The sequence below is a fragment of the Lynx canadensis genome, chromosome F2 (assembly GCF_007474595.2).
Source record: "Lynx canadensis isolate LIC74 chromosome F2, mLynCan4.pri.v2, whole genome shotgun sequence".
NCBI classification, from domain to species: domain Eukaryota; kingdom Metazoa; phylum Chordata; class Mammalia; order Carnivora; family Felidae; genus Lynx; species Lynx canadensis.
Window position 1 is genome coordinate 62,135,042 of NC_044320.2, and position 16,263 is coordinate 62,151,304.

Below are 16,263 nucleotides of genomic sequence, written 5' to 3' on the forward strand. Positions count from 1 at the left end.
TTTGCTCCCATCACTCCCTTGCTGAATTCTTGGCCTGTAACTCCACCTCTTCTCTGTACCCTTCCTCTATAGAGTCAGTCAGATTGGTTGTTTTTTGGTTTTTTGTTTTTTGGGTTTTTTTCAGTTCTTCAACATGCTCATGCGCATGCTTTCTCTCTCTTTCTCTGTCTCCCTCTCTCCCCTCCCCCCACCAACATACATGCTCATGTGCCTTTCTGGAGAACATTTATACTCCATTTTTACTGGTAGCTTTGTCTTCCATCTTCAGGAAGCTTCTATAATCCTGTAAATCTGTGTTGTATAGACTTGCCCCGTGGTCTCTCAGCATTCTACCTTTCCCATGCCATAGCCCTTTCTATGTTGTCTTCTAATCTCTTATTTTTGTCCACAAATCAGTGCCTTCCTCTGAATTTTAAGCTCCAGGGAGACCATATCTGTATAGCACATCATTATACCTCAGCCTCCTAGTACAGTGCCCGGAAGAGTGTAGGCATGTAATCATTGTTAGAGGAAATAAATGCTCTTCTGAGTATTTTTACATTCATTATCTCGGTGGGGGTAAAGTTGAATAATTTTGAAAGGGTTTTAATGAAACATGAGATGTCAGTGGATTAGAAGATTAAATTATTTGTTGAGTTGTTTTGTACTAATAGAAGGAAAGAGAATAGTTAGAGTCAGCAAAGCTGGTTAGGAGAGTAGAAGCATTTAATCCCACCTCATAGAACAAAGAGGAAGAGATTTTTTTTTTTTTAATCTGGCTTGCATTATTAAATTTTATCTTCCTTCTAATAAGTTGAGGCCTGTAAGGTTGTGTGTGTGTGTGTGTGTGTGTGTGTGTGTGTGTGTGTGTTAATATTTAAAGGTATCATATTGTTCATATTTTAGAGCTTTTTCTCCACCTGGAAAAACTTTAGATAAGATGATTTAAGAATCTACCTGTATACTTTACTCATTGAATTTCTTTTCTTTGGTAGGGAGGTTTATAGAAATGAGTAATCAATTTAATTATCACTTGTTTCCAAAAAAAGGGGGATGGAATATTATTTTTTAAAGATTTAAATGGGTTTAACACAAGGATAAGGAAATACACACCAAGAACTAAAGGAATTGGCAATCAATAGGAAATCTAGACTGAGAAAACCTAAGTAAGGTCAACTACTTGGAGGACAAAATTAACCCTAAACTACCTGGAAGTCAAGGCAAGAGATAGAATGTGATAAGATGTGTTGTTTGATGTCTTTTAGCTTCTTGTCAAACATGAACTTCAAAGGTTGGAGAGCTCACAGTTCGAGATGGACTTTGCAGTCAAGTACTCGAAATGCGAGTCAAATTTAGATGCCAGTGGTGACCGTTGAAAGCAAATGCTCTGCTTTGACATTACTATAGAGAGATTGGCATGCGTTCTGTCTTAGATGGTGGCTGTCCAGGTTCGCACGGAGGTGTAGTTACAGAATTGTCAAAGAAAAGGGAGGTCGAGCCTTTCTCCTCCAAACACAACTTCGAACTCCCTGAACTCCTTAAAAATACATATTTATTTGGAGCTCCTAATTCTCTATAAAACTTGGAAGACAGATGCTTGGTTTGGAACATTTTGAGGAGAAGATGCCACAGTCATCTGCCTCTGCCAGAGAAAGACCTAATGTGGATTTCGAAAATGTTAAACTGTAACCAGCCAGCACTGTATTCTAATAGTTCCGTAAGGTGAGTGAGTTAGCTCAAAAATGCGTCCCGTGTAACTACATGTGCCGACCTAGGGAGTGGAGTTGTTCTGGACCTTCTGGCCATAATTAACTGTGCTATCATGGTGGCGTCTTGGTACAAGGATCCATGACTGGTCTATATGAGGAAATTTGCTGTCTTGTTTGCTATTGCAGAGGACATAAAGTCTCATCTAAAAGTGATAGGAATCTGTTGAGGTTTTAAAATTAAACAAGAGGTATAGGGCTGTTCCATGTGATTTAGAAATGGAATTTACTCTGTCAAAGTCCATTCCTATCCATCCCGACTCGTAAGGCTTAAACTTGGAAGTAATATTGAGACCACATGGTTGGACACGTGGCTGGCCTTGTTGGTACAGTTGAGGACGATAGTACAGTAACAAAGGCTACCAGATATTCACTTGTCCTCAGTACTTTTCTGTTTGCTGAGATTTAGTATCAACAGCATCTCAGTGAGAATTACCATTCCTCATACTAGCTTGAGAGATTCCAACCCATATCTAGGAGAGAAATCTGGCAAAGAGTTTGGGGAGGAGAGGCAACACACTGGGCACATCTGGAATTTGGGAGGGGGAGTAGAAATTGTCTCATGTGTGAACATCAGATAAAAAAAAGTATTAGGGTTTTTGTTGTTATTGTTGTTCATTTGGAAATAGGGTAAGAGTTCCCCCTCCCCCAACTCCACAGTCACTACTCAGCCATTCTTCTAGCTGGTTGGAAGTTGTTCTTTATTTTGTATTTTCTATGTAATTATTTCCATGGTTTCTCTGAGTTACCCAGGTGAGCAATTTGAATGTGCTGTCCGTTTGAGATTTTTGGTTCAAAGAGACTGAGACAGATGCTGTGCAGAGTATGGGCATTGCCCATATATCTATTCTTCCTTATCTTATCACTCCCTTGTTCTCACATAAAATGAGGGGGAAAAAGGAGATTTTTGAAATTTTCAAAGAAAAATCTGCCTGGTGATTTGGTTTTTGCTGCCCCAGAGCTGATTTTTCTTTTCTTTCTGTGAACCGGGAGCCTTTTTGTAGGTGGGAGAGCGGTTAGTAAGGCAAATGTGTGAACCTCTCAGCATGGCCAGACACTGTCTGCGGAATGAGAGAGAGATGGATGTGGAAATAGGGTTGAGGGAGCATTGTCTACTCGTGGAGAACCACTAAGAGAAACTAGGCAACTAGTTTTCCACTTGCTGTCTTCCACACCTTCAATTAAATTTTATTCATTTCTGATCACGCGTTTCTTTCAAAAGAGTGCATTCTTGGAATCAAATATCTCATACGTTTTTTATCAGTGCAAGTAAAAGTAATGAATGTGAGCAGAATGAAATGCGCTTTGCTCTTCAGACTTCCCCATGAGTTGAAACAAGGTTGATCTTGACACCATGGTAATAGAACCAGAAGATAAAAGACCTTCCTGTATTTCTGCAGAGTACAGTACAATCCACAGCCCATCAACACCCATTAAAGATTCAGACTCCGATCGATTGCGTCGAGGTTCAGATGGGAAGTCACGTGGACGGGGCCGAAGAAACAATAATCCTTCACCTCCCCCAGATTCTGACCTTGAGGTATGTCATTGACAATGACCTAGTAAATAACAAGGTATCTTGGTAGTTAAATGATGGTTCTGTACACACGCAATGTAAACAGGCCGTGATCAAGATACCCAAATGCTTTTGTTCCTGCTTTTTTCCCCTATGTTAATTGTAAGTAAAGCATTTTTTTTCTCTTTCATGTTGATTGTAAGTAAAAACAATTATTTCTGTTTTCTCTTCCATTTTCACTACGTGCAAAGCATCCGGTTATTTCTCTCTAAGGAAATACAGTAAAGTATATAATTCTGCTTGAACAAAATTCTCTTGTACTGCTCTATATCATTGCCATTTCAGTTAAGTATCATACTAAAAGTGATTAATAAAATCCACTTTGAAAATTAAAGACACACTTAGGTATATGAGAAAGGAAAACCTGGGATGTTCTAAACTGAAATGGCAATGTCTCATGAGACCTGTTTTGGTGGAGTTCAAAAGCAGGAGGGATTAAATAAAACCTTAAAGGGTAGATTTCATAGCTTTGAATCCACTGCAATTAAGTTTCTGGGTTTTGCCAAGTGAAAGCTGATGGTGGGAAACATGATTATTTTGGCTGAAAAGATGAAAATTTCCCAGCAGAACCTATGTGTATGAATATATACTGGTGTAATGGAAAGGAGAAGAAGAAATGTACGCTTCAGAAGCCTTTGTGGCATCTCAAAGAAATTTTTGAAATGAATTCCTTCAAATCCAATTCCAAATATCTCAAGAGTGTGTTAAGAGCACATGTGATGTGTCTGCCTAAATTTTGTAATCTGAAGAAAACAGGCAGGAACAATATATAACCCAACTGCATGATAACAGCCCAAAGGTAGCATAAGGTGAGTAGATGATGTGAAGTTTTAGGTTTTATGTGCAATTTTTTAACACTTGGCTTGATAAAAATGAAACATAAGATTTGTTATTTTAACACTTTAATAAGCAGAGAGAAGAGATAAGAAAAAAAATGGAATGATGTTTAACTGATTGCCCCCACTCTGTCTCATTAAGTTGTGAACAGACTAGTTTTAACTCATTTTTAATTTTTTCAGAAGGGAGAACTGTGAATCTTCAGTTCGGAAGTAGAAAGGACATACATTATTATTTCTTGCCCATGCTTGTATCGATGTCACTAATATAATTGTTCTACACACCATCTGAGGTTATAACTGGAGAAAAGCTGGGAGATACTCTTTGGAAGAGTTGTGTTTTAAAACATTAAAAAAAATTCAGATTTTTCTTTTGTCTTCTATTTCAAGACTGCTTATTTATGTTGAAGTTAACTGAATCACAGGTTTCTCAACCAAGGGAAAGACATCCTGATTTGGTTCTTCCTTTGTAGAGGGTGTTCATCTGGGACTTGGACGAGACAATCATTGTTTTCCATTCCTTGCTTACTGGGTCCTATGCCAACAGATATGGGAGGGTGAGTACCGAGAGACATCAGTTTTTAATTTCTTTAGAGTTATATATGTCTAGAATTGAACTTTTATCCAGACAGGGATGTGGTTTAACTTTACATAATAAATTTAAGGGGCGCCTGGGTGGCGCAGTCGGTTAAGCGTCCGACTTCAGCCAGGTCACGATCTCGCGGTCCGTGAGTTCGAGCCCCGCGTCAGGCTCTGGGCTGATGGCTCAGAGCCTGGAGCCTGCTTCCGATTCTGTGTCTCCCTCTCTCTCTGCCCCTCCCCCGTTCGTGCTCTGTATCTCTCTGTCTTAAAAATAAATAAACGTTGGAAAAAAAAAATTTTTTTAAATAAATAAATAATAAATTTAAAATATGAACTGGAGAACAACTGAATTTATGGATACAGATATATGTGTAAGGCAAAAACATATAAATGAGCAAGAGGAGGTTGTTTTCATATAGATTATATGGAAAAATATTTTGTTTTATATTTTTTATGTGAGTCATTCAATTTTTTTGGTTTTTATTCGCAACAACATATTTGGCGGAGCCAGTATTTCACATGTTCTTGTCTTCAGTGATTAGCCGAGTTAGTATTTTATTTTCAAAACACCTGTTAAGAATGTCTTTAAATGTCGCTTTGCTATGAGCTAAATCTATGTGAATGGCATAAAAAACTGGGCCTCTGAATGACAATAGGACCAATACATCAATGTTTAAGTTGTTACAATACTTACCTTTGGTGTGGTAGGTAAAAAATAATATTACAGACAACCTTCCATGAGTAGAAATTCAGCGTCGGTGTTCTGTTTTCGGGTTTCCCCAAATCCTTGGAAATTCTTTTTGATCTCTTCCTTGGTGGCTTCATGAACCTTTCCTACACCAAAACCATGTTAGTTAAAGTGGCTATAGGTAATTGAATATGTGAATACGATATTTCTCGTTTTTTTCCATCATTAAAGAAACAATATTACAGGTTTTAAATCTGTGAAGATATTGGTTCAGAGCCTTAGGAACTGAATTCTTGTGTCTTGGTGACTCTGGTTGTTCATCGCAATTAAATCTTAAAACACAAAATGTGTATCACGCTCTCATTACAGATTTTATCCCGGTACCCATTCTTTCAAACAATACTTATTTCAATAAACGTATATTGAGTGCCTGCCCTGTAGGTATAGTTTGACAGTGAAATTTGATGAACTATCCATTGAGCATCATAGTGAAGCTTTCCTTCTCATAACCCTGAAGTTACATATACCACCCCTCAAAAAGGCTGGAAAATATGCACGTTTGTAAGAGCAAAAATATTCCAGAATATTCCACCCTTTGGATTTCTATTTAGAGGGGCGCCTGGGTGGCTCAGTCGGTTGAGCGTCCGACTTCGGCTCAGGTCATATTCTCATGGTTCGTGAGCTGGAGCCCTGTGTTGGGCTCTGTGCTGACAGCTGAGAACCTAGAGCCTACTTAGGATTCTGGGTCTCCCTCTCTCTCTGCCCCTTTCTGACTCGTGCTCTGTCTCTCCAAATATCAACATGAAAAAATTTAATAAGAAATAAGATATCTGTAAAACACAATATGCCCCATCTTATGGTTAGAGTTTCTATGAGAAGAAGACAATTAACAAAAATATAGTATAATTAAAAAAAAAATAAAGCCACAGAATTAGTCATTCAAACAAAGTCTCTGCTTTGTGGCCAGCACATAATAGGGATTCAGTAAATATTAGCTGTGGTGTTTTTTTTTGTATTATTCCCTCTATGAATACTAGTACCATCCCCATTTCTACAAAAATTACTACTTAAAAGCTAAAAATTAATAGCTGAAATGTCAATGTGTGGTTAGTAGGAAGAATCTCAAAGATTTTCTTAACTATTTTAAGGTCCCTCCAACTAACTCCTAAGGAAGAAAGCTGGTTCCTGGAACTCACACAAAAGTATTGAAAAGAGCATGCGCTTAGAATACCAGCATTTGAAAACCATCCAGAAAGTCTCCAGTCTTTAAGAGCTTTCTCATTAAGGGCCAAATTGGTAGTTGACTTGATCAAGGCTTTGTTCACCACTGAAAAGGTTCAGCTTAGGGCAAGATAGTGAGCATCCCGTGACCTAATGACCTCATGTCAGTCCCTGGCCACAAATTACTGGTCTGCGCATTCACACCTAACCTAGAAACCCCTGGCAGCTTAGACTTTCTTATTCAGATTCTCAACGATATCTAAACAAAACAAGTACCACGAATTTTATTTTTGAAAGTGTCAACCGTTAGTATTTTGAGGCTTCATCAAATAGTATTTTGTTTGTTAGTTTGTATAGTTTTCTCATACTAAGGCATGTGATGAAAAGTTTTATCTCCTATAATTTCCAAAAACCAAGTGTCTATAGTCTTTATAGGTGATCTGAAATATTTAAATGTAAGTTAACAGAGGTCAGGGAGAAACTAATTTCAGAAAGCCTGGTTGGGGAAGGTCTTCCTGAGCATGACTTTGATTTGAACCTGAGGTCCAAATGACTAAAAGGCTGGTTGGTAATGTGACCGTCACGAGAGAGTTCTAAGCAGAGGAAGCAATGAAGGCAGGGCAGGAAAGGGTTTGATGTTTGAGGGACAGAGGCCAGGTGGCTGAGCTCAGTGATGGAGATGCTGAGTCAAGATGTGGGCCGGGATGAGGGCAAGCGCGAGCCGTGTCAGGAGGTTCAATGTCGTTACACATGACATATGAACTCATTGGAGGACTTCAAGGGAAGACATGGCAAGATCTGATTTGGATTTTTACGTTATTTTGGCTGCATGTGGACAATTAATGATGGGGAGAGAAGACTGGGGCACAAAGTGGTTTTGGGGGTGACCCGATATACTAGCAATAGAGATGGAGAGAACTCACTGGATCCTGGATTCTGTTGCAAGTTGAGAAATAGGATTTGCAAAGGATTTGGTTTGGGCTGGTGCACAGCAAGTGATAGAGGAGTGAAAAAGTCGTTCCCAGGTTTTTGTTTTTCGTTTTTGTTTTTCCCTGAGCTGCTGGGCAGCTTAGTCATGTATTTGTTGAGATGGGGAAGACATCCACTTGGATCAGGCAAGAAGGTGGATGGAAAGTGAGCCTGGGACACGAGGAAATGGACAGGCCTTCAGATGACAGGTTTAGTGACAGTACACAGCTCAGGATCAGAAGTTCCTCAGATACTCTCAGTGTGATTTCATCCTAAATATTTGTGAACACCCTCTTTGTGCTAACCACCTGTTGTCTCGATGTCATGCGGCATCCCTTCTGAAGACACATTGCTGAGGATGTTGAGTTGTAGCCTGAGGCATGCAAAGAAGCTTGTTCATTATTCTCTTTATTAGAGAACTTTACAGACGGGAAGATTTTGCTCTCAAATCTGATAATCATGCCTTGTAAAAATGTGCGTTTCAACAAGGATCCTTCCAAACAGTGATAATAACCAAGCTCATTGGAGAACTTTGCCCCCTTTTCATTCCTCAAGGCACTAGGGAGAGAAGTCTTAAGGCAGTTGAAGGGCAAGCCTTCTTTCTTGGAACCTGGTTTCGGTGGCGTCCCCGAGCATTGTGAAGGGAGCGTGTGGTTGGGCCTTCCTTACTCTACAGGCATATAAAGAAATGAATGCCTGACCATGTGATAGCTGTTCTGTCTCTATGGGAACCAGATACTTGAGAAGTAGCTTAGTCACAGTAGCTTAGGCGACCCAATGAGTAGGCCATTCAGTAAGGGGATACAGGATCTGGTTGATATAATGCAAAATTAGGGCATGTTACAGCAATATGTACAAAAAAAGTTTGAGAATGTCCCACCTTCCATGTAATTCTAGCTGTGGGAAGCAGGCATGTCGGGCATTATAAGGAAGTGTTTTGTAACAAAGGTGATGGGAACAAAAAGAGGCTGCTGGGCACATGACAGGCCTGGCTAGGGAAGAGAAAAGCAAAAGTGTAATAGCAGGAAAACGAAGTCCCTGGTATGTGACCATACGTTCGGCTGTTGTTAAAAATATCCGTCCTGGCTTTTTTGTTGTTGTTGTTTAATGCGTTTCTCAAAGTTGCTTTCAAATGAAATCCATACTCCCCAATTTCACTGAAGAAAACTAGTTTTGATTTTTTTTCATTGAATGCCCTTTTAAAAATAGACAGTATAGTCCTATTGTTAATACTGAACCACATGCCCCAAACTTACATTTCAAGTAAGTGTTGTGTTGATGTCCCAAGCACGATTCCACCTTGTGGGAGGACTCCCCAAGATACCTATAGCCAAGAGCTTCATGGTTTCACTACTTTATTTTTATTGTTTCTTAACACCGGTGTCTGATAGGGATTTGGGCTAGAACAGGTCCTAAAGACATTGAGCTTTACTCCACATTGTACACAGAAGCCTAAACATGAACACTTAAGACAGCATAAAGCTTAGCATTTTCAACTGTAGGCCCAACTTATTAAGAATTTCCTGTGTACCCCATACTTGTTTAATTCAACATTAGAACTCTGAAACTGCTGCTGCCAAGCCCATTTTACGGATGAGGACACTCAGGCTTGGAAGAGGTTAGAGACCAAGTGTCTGGTATAAAATAAATACTAATTCTGTTGTAACATAGTTGAAACTTGACGGTCAAAGCAACAACCACCACAAAACAAAACCTCGAATCCTGTGTAGTGGCCAAGAGTAGCGTGTAGAAATACCTTTAAATTTATGAAGTACTGGGAGCCTGGGTGGCTCATTTGGTTCAGCCTCTGACTCTTGGTCTCAGCTCAGGTCATGATCTCATGGTTGGTGAGGTTGAGCCCCATATCAGCCTCTGCACTGACAGCACAGAACCTACTTGGGATTCTCTCTCTTCCTCTCTCTGCCCATCTCCCTCCTCTTTTTCTTTTTCAAAATAAATTAATAGACATGAAAAAATAGATTTATGATAGGAGATCGGCCTATGGTGTGATAGAAAGCATCAGATTTGAATTCATACAGATCTAGCCTCAAACCCAACCTCTGACTTTTCAGCTCTTTGAGCTGGAGTAAATTGTTTATTCACACTGAGCCCTAGTTTCCTCTTCTATAAACCTAGCCACTTGACCTGCAGAATTGCTTTAAGAATTCAGTTGTGTCAATTATATCTCAGTAAAGCCAGAGGAAGAGGGATCTAAGTTGTGTCCTGAACTTAAAGGGCCCAGCTGTATGTCTTATTAATAACAATGACTCAATAAAGAAAACAGCATACGTCACTGATTGATCTTGTATCTGCTGTCTAAACATTAGTTACATACTGCACCGGGCTTCTAGAAGAATGCTAGTTGCCAGTATGAATTTAGGTCAACTAAGCCTCCCTAGTGAGTAGATACTGTAATCATTCAGGACGTTGAGCAGGGAAAACAGCTCTGAGCCCATTTCGTTAGAACACTCCCATTAACCGGTAAAGGCTGTTCTTCTAACCCTGTTTCAGAATGAAACACTAAACTCCAAAATCTTTTGAGGCATGATCTTCTTCCATGGTGGCTGGTGTACATGCGGAATTCTTGGCATGGCACCAAAGCAGTGGACATCTAGTGTCTTCCTTGGGTTATAGAGGATCTGGTTACAGAAACAGAGTCATCTCTCTATTGGAAGCTCCACACCAGAGGTTGGCAAGCATTTATTACCTGCGCCTTTACCAAAAATGTTAAAGGGTCAAGTAATAAACATTTTAGGCTTTATGGGCCATGTACCTTCATAACTGCTCAGCACTGCCCTACTTGTGCAAAAGCAGTCACAGACAATAGACAAATAAATGTATCTGTATTCCAATAAAAATTACACTTCCAAATTGGAATTTCATGTAATTTTCATATGTCATGAAATATTTGTCTTCCTGGGGATTTAAAAAATCTAGACCAAGGGTCTAGGCTAGGAACTGACAGACCATCTCCCATGGGCCAAATCTGGTTTATGGCTTGTTTTTGTAGGTCTTTCAAGCTAAGAATGTTGTTTAAATTTTTAAAGGGTTATGAAAAAGAGAAAGGATATGTGTCAGAGACTTTATATGGACTGCAAAGCCTATAATATTTGTCCTTTTAGAGGAAGAAGTGTGCCTGCCTCTACTCTAGATCCTGCTCTGAACTTTGTGCTGATTCATTTTTGCCCCTGCCCCCAGGACACCAGGACAATTCAGTGACACCCACACTTTGGCCGACTAGATTGTAAACTCAGTGCAGATCTTGTGTGTCTGGATCTGGGCCCCCAGTGAAGCACAAGCCAGCACAGGAATCTGTTAGGGTAGGTGAAATGGCTGTAACAAATAGGCCCCATATGTCATGACCACAGAAATGGATCTCTTTCTTATTTCGTGGTCTCAAGTGGATTTTCCAGGTGACTTGGTTTAGGCAAGGTTTGATAATGGTTGTGCCATCTCACGTCGAGCTTCTGAGGCTTGTGTAATCACCGTCCTAAGCTTTCTAACCCACAGGGAGAAAAAAAGCAGGAGGAGCATGGATGGGAGACGGGATGGACCAGGCTTTCGTGGCCCGGTGCAAAGGAGGCTGGGAAATACATGTAGCCTAGCTGTGTGCCCAGGAAGAAACAGAGAGTGTGTTGTGGTGACAGGGGGCAGCAGCAGCAACCACAGTTGTCAGGGAAGAACTATTTGATAAGTGAGCGAAACCCAAAGCACACCTCCCACCGCAGCAGAGCAATGCCCGACGACTGTGTGACCCGTGTGCCCAAGAGTCATGAGCGGCCAGTTCAATCCCAGAGGAAGGTTTCCTGATTTTATGTTTTCTCTGCATATCAAGTGCTGAATTAGATCAAAATGATGAAGTAATTCATGGTTTCAAGTATAACTTTTGCATACTACGGAATGACGTGGAATCTAAACTCTCAAAAAAAGCTTTTTTTTTTTTTCGTTTTGCTTTTAGCTTTTCATTGGTTTCAAAAAGACAGTGTTGCTGACTATCAGCTGAAAGATCCTCCTCCATTCATTTCTTCGTCCTTATCTTGACGGTTGCTCTCTTTCCCTAACTGCAACGCCCTTCCGCTAACTGGCAGTGAGTGAAACGTGTGTTCCTGCTCCCTTATTGCATATGGCCTTGTTTTTCTTCAGGCCTGTGAAAGAGAATGCAGGGATTGAACACAAAGCATCACAGCTTCCCAACCATGATGACCAGCCTGCCCCCACTAGCTTGGGACCTCCCTTGCTCTGTGGCCTCAGGAAAAGCACCTCGTATCTCTGAGTCTCACTCGGTTCATCTTAATCTTCCGTCTATAGAATGAAAGCAATCACAGCACTATTAGGAGAACTACGTAAGCCACATAGAAAAATACTTACAAGCACTCCATAAATAAGAGCTTTTGCTTGCTGTGGGGATTCAGAGAAGGGAGTGGGCAGTAAGGAATACAGTGTTTTGTTGTTGCGGGAAGCAGAGAGACAGGTAGAAGCAGAGCATAACCGTTGAGGGAAATGGCTCAGAAAAATTAAGTGATTGGCCCAAGGCCCCACATCTAGTAACGGAAAACATCAGGAATACAGGCTAGTCTTGTGATTGGTCCATCGCCCTCAAAGGAGTATCACAGGGAGCATTGAGTGTCCCGATTTTGTGCTGTAGGTGTGGGGATGCCATGAACAGTATTAAAACAGTGGAGTGACATGATGGAATCGTACAATTTGGAAGATTAGCCCGATAGCACAATAGATTATCACAGTCCTCCTGGTAGGAAATAAAAAGAGGCCTAAGGAAATGGCTGTAACACTAGGAAAGAGAGAGATAGGAGAGTGGTTACAAATGAAATCTAGATAGGTCTTTGGATTGGATTAGCTGTTCAGGCTTTCGTTGGCACTGCGTGGGTCCCTATGTGTTGAGGCCAATTTGGCTGGGTCTCCTATGGTTTTATTCTTCTTCCTCCCACTTTGTACCACTGCTTGGCTGTTGTCCCATGTTTGGGATTCATTGGGCTTTCTCCACAATCAAAATTAATCTTTGGAATGGTGAAGCTCTTTTTCTTATTTTCCACGTGGGTATTCTTTTCATGATGTTGAAAGAGAGTCTCTGAAGTAAGGAGAAAATTAAAGCAGTCGGGTGTCACATGTCTAATCAGTAAAAATGACCTGATTAGCCCCACCACAAGTTGGGGTTTGTTTTGTTTTGTTTTGTTTTAATCATTCAGTCAGTAGTTCAACCGTGGTTTATTTTTCATGTGTATACACTCTCTCATGGTAATCCACGTTATTCTTTAACTGGCATCAAAACTACACCCAACTCTTAAAACTTGGCATCTCATGCCAGCTGCTCAGTGATAGGAGCTTCTAAAATTACAAAAAGTTAATATTCCATTGATCGTATTGATGACTTTAGACAGGTGGAAAGAAGACAATGAAAACTTTGGGTCTCACAGGTTGTATATATCACTTACGTAACACTTCCAGAGATATTTTTTAAAAGAAATAACATTTTGGCATACATTTTTCCCCTCTCTCAGATAAGGAAGCTCATTTCCCGAATCTTCTCTTTCATCCATCCCTGATGAGCAGCCAGCATGGGGCCCTGAAAATAGGCCCCTCTTGGACTCAGAGTGCCCATTCCTGTTTTTCAACTTCTTTTCCCCCAAAACGAAAGATCCTGAATGAGAATTTATTTTAAAGGACATCCAGGCCTTGTTTGTGGTTGTAATGTTAGCATTCTAAATAAGGACTGGCTGAAGGGCTCCAAAACAGGTATTTTTGCCTTCATTTGGCTGATGCTGCCCAAAGATGTGTTGTCAACTTGAGCATACTTTATAAGATTTTCACATTGACCAACAAATCCTCATAAACCCGTTTGAGTTGTTAACATCACACCTCACTGGGCCACTACAACAGAGTAATTGCTGGCCGGGGGAGGCTTAGCTGCCCACATAGGATCAGTACAGATAGAATTTAGGAACCTTATCCTTTGTTCTACAACCTCAAAATGTAAGTACCATATCCTGAGGAACTAGTTGTACTTTTGAAATCGTTGAACCACCTTGTAGTAACTCTTTCTAGCCCAAGATTAATTCTTTAAACAGCAGTTGTTTAAATAGGATATATCTTTTTTTGATCCAAAATAGAAAGGGGTTGTGTAGATTTGATCTCATAGATGTAAGGAGTGTGTGTAGATTTGATCTCATAGATGGAAGGAGCGTGTATAGATTTGATCTTCTAAATGTAATGGGGTACATATTGAAAAAGGAGAGATACAAAAGATGTTTATCACGTATTTAAAATGTGCTTATAAATTAAAAACAGTAATAGATTGAAATTTAAAAGTAATACTGTTGTTTTTTTCACTTCCCCCAAAATAAATCCCCAACACAGTATGTACTTTGTAGAACCCAATTACTAATTCAGAATGCTGTAGCTATCTAAAAGTGGAACAGTGACTTAGGTGTTAAAATATTTCTTAAAGGTCTCAAAGAATTTAAGTTGGACAAACTTCAATTGCCTTTGTGTTTGCTTGGTTTATTTTACCATTATTTTTTTCTTTTCGGTTTAGAAAAATAAGATAGTAAAAGAAAAGGAATAAAAGGGCAAAATATACAAAAGTGTGTCAGTAGGAACCAGAGTTACATTAAAAATAGGAACGATTTTTTTTTCTTACTGCTTTACCAGTATATCTAAGCAATAAAAAGAAATTGCTTCCTTATTAACATTTGGTATGATTTTTTTTAGTTGTTCTTATAGTAAAATTGAAATGACATGGTTATTCTCTTTGGACCGTACATGATCTGATGTAATATTTGGCATTTGTGGCATTTTTAAAACTAAAAATCTAGGGATATATCTTTTAATACAAGGAATGTGTTAAAAGGGATGTATCTTTGACATAAAAGGAAGGGATATTTTTATGGTTAGGTGAATGGCTAGCTTTAAGATTTCTAGGGAAAGAAGAAAGCATTTTATTTTTATACTCAGAACACATTCTAGATCCTATTCAAAAGTCCCAAGAAGAGATAAATAGGTTTTCTTTAAACTTTCTATTTTGAGGCTCAAAGGACCATGGACACTCAGACACTCTGAAAAGTACAATTTTTGAGAAAGTAAATGAAAATAGGTTAAGAAAATAATTTTGAATCAGACTCTGTGTGTGTGTGTGTGTGTGTGTGTGTGTGTGTGTGTGTGTGAGGGTGGGGGTGGGTATGGGGATGGTTCATGCTTGGCCTTAAAAATAGGTTAAATTGCCATTTGAAGCTAGGAAGTGAGAATTGGGGATGAGTGCATATGACCCTTCATATATTTTTTGCAGTGCTTACTTAAAAGATAGTTAAGATCAAATATCATATACAAATAACGGAATTAGCAAGGCAGATGTAACTATTATATTTCTCCACATAAGAGGGCAACAAAATAATCTGAGAAGCATGAACTTCAACCTGGTCCCTGGAATAAAGCAAAAGTCATGTAGGAAATTACCCACTGCTTCCCCCTCCCCCCACAACTAGGAGCAGGGACCTGGAGGAATTCAGCCTGGTGTCCCTATTGGCTAAGGTACCCTGCTAATACCACATGGTCTCCATGCCAGGACCACCCCAAATTTAAGACTCTATCAAAAGAACTTGTCATAATAGAAGGCCTTCAGTCAGTACGTTATCCTTATAGCACTAGTTTAGTTGTGGGTAATGATCACTCAAAATGTCCATGAAGTAATTCAGAAAACTGTACTACCAAATGGCACCCTTCTCACGTTGCACACACAAAACTTCCCATGTCGTATGGGCTACAGTACGCAAGATACACACCTGGCCACCCACCCTTTGTTTCCTGGCCTGACATTAACAAGTCATTCAGAAAGTCAGTCTTTCATAATTTATTGAACAATGATTGTATATTAGTATAGTGGTGCTAGCCACAATTCCTGCCTGCAGGGAGCTTATAAATTAATGATGGAGGCTATTGATGGAGAATGAGTGAATCTTCAACAGTAGTCTGTCATCGGGGCAAAATCGTTCTAAACTAATGCCACTATAAATCCACAAAATCTATGTCAAACCACAGAGTCTCCAAAGGAATAACAATATTAGGAAAGAAACAAGTCTCCTTGTGTTAGTCGTGACGAGCATTAACTAGTAGTAAGAAATAGCCAATAGTGGAATGCCAAATGATAAAGCTAGTACTGTGGATGAGAAAAAAAAAAAAAATCAGGAGCCATGGGAGCCATGCAACCAAAAAGTAAATGCCAGAGGCCCTAAATGAGATGCTTCTAGGGTTACTGCTATTCTTAAATTACACTGGGAATTCTTCTTTGCAGCAGATCAGAATGCAATGTGACACCGCCAGTCCTCAATGTATGAGACATAGGTCCTGTGGCTTCAATTACAAATGTAGGAGCTTCCTGGTTTTCTGGAAAAAAACATCTCATGTGATAAAAATTAATAGAGCTAACACAGGCAAAGCAATGTCTGACATAGATTCTGTGTATATTCTAAAGATCACTTAAGCCTGGGTGAGGATTACCAAGCCAGTCATAGCACCTTCTTTTCAATAAATGGTAATACACGGAGGAACTTGGCAGGCCATTTGCAATTTTGACTTAAAAAGAATTTTTTTTGACATTTTAAAAGTATGGTTTGAATGTGCCTTACATTTTCAAAA

General features: G+C 39.6%; 1 protein-coding gene across 6 annotated transcripts in view; it reads left to right on the forward strand.

Moving 5' to 3' along the window:
• Positions 1-16,263, forward strand: part of EYA1 (EYA transcriptional coactivator and phosphatase 1) — a 170,542-nt gene that overhangs the window by 86,332 nt on the left and 67,947 nt on the right. For all 6 annotated transcript variants that reach the window (XM_030304380.1, XM_030304383.1, XM_030304378.1 and 3 more), the window contains 2 exons: positions 3,146-3,285; positions 4,631-4,714. In XM_030304380.1, the coding sequence (XP_030160240.1) occupies positions 3,146-3,285; positions 4,631-4,714 (224 nt within the window). The remainder of the gene's footprint in view (positions 1-3,145; positions 3,286-4,630; positions 4,715-16,263) is intronic.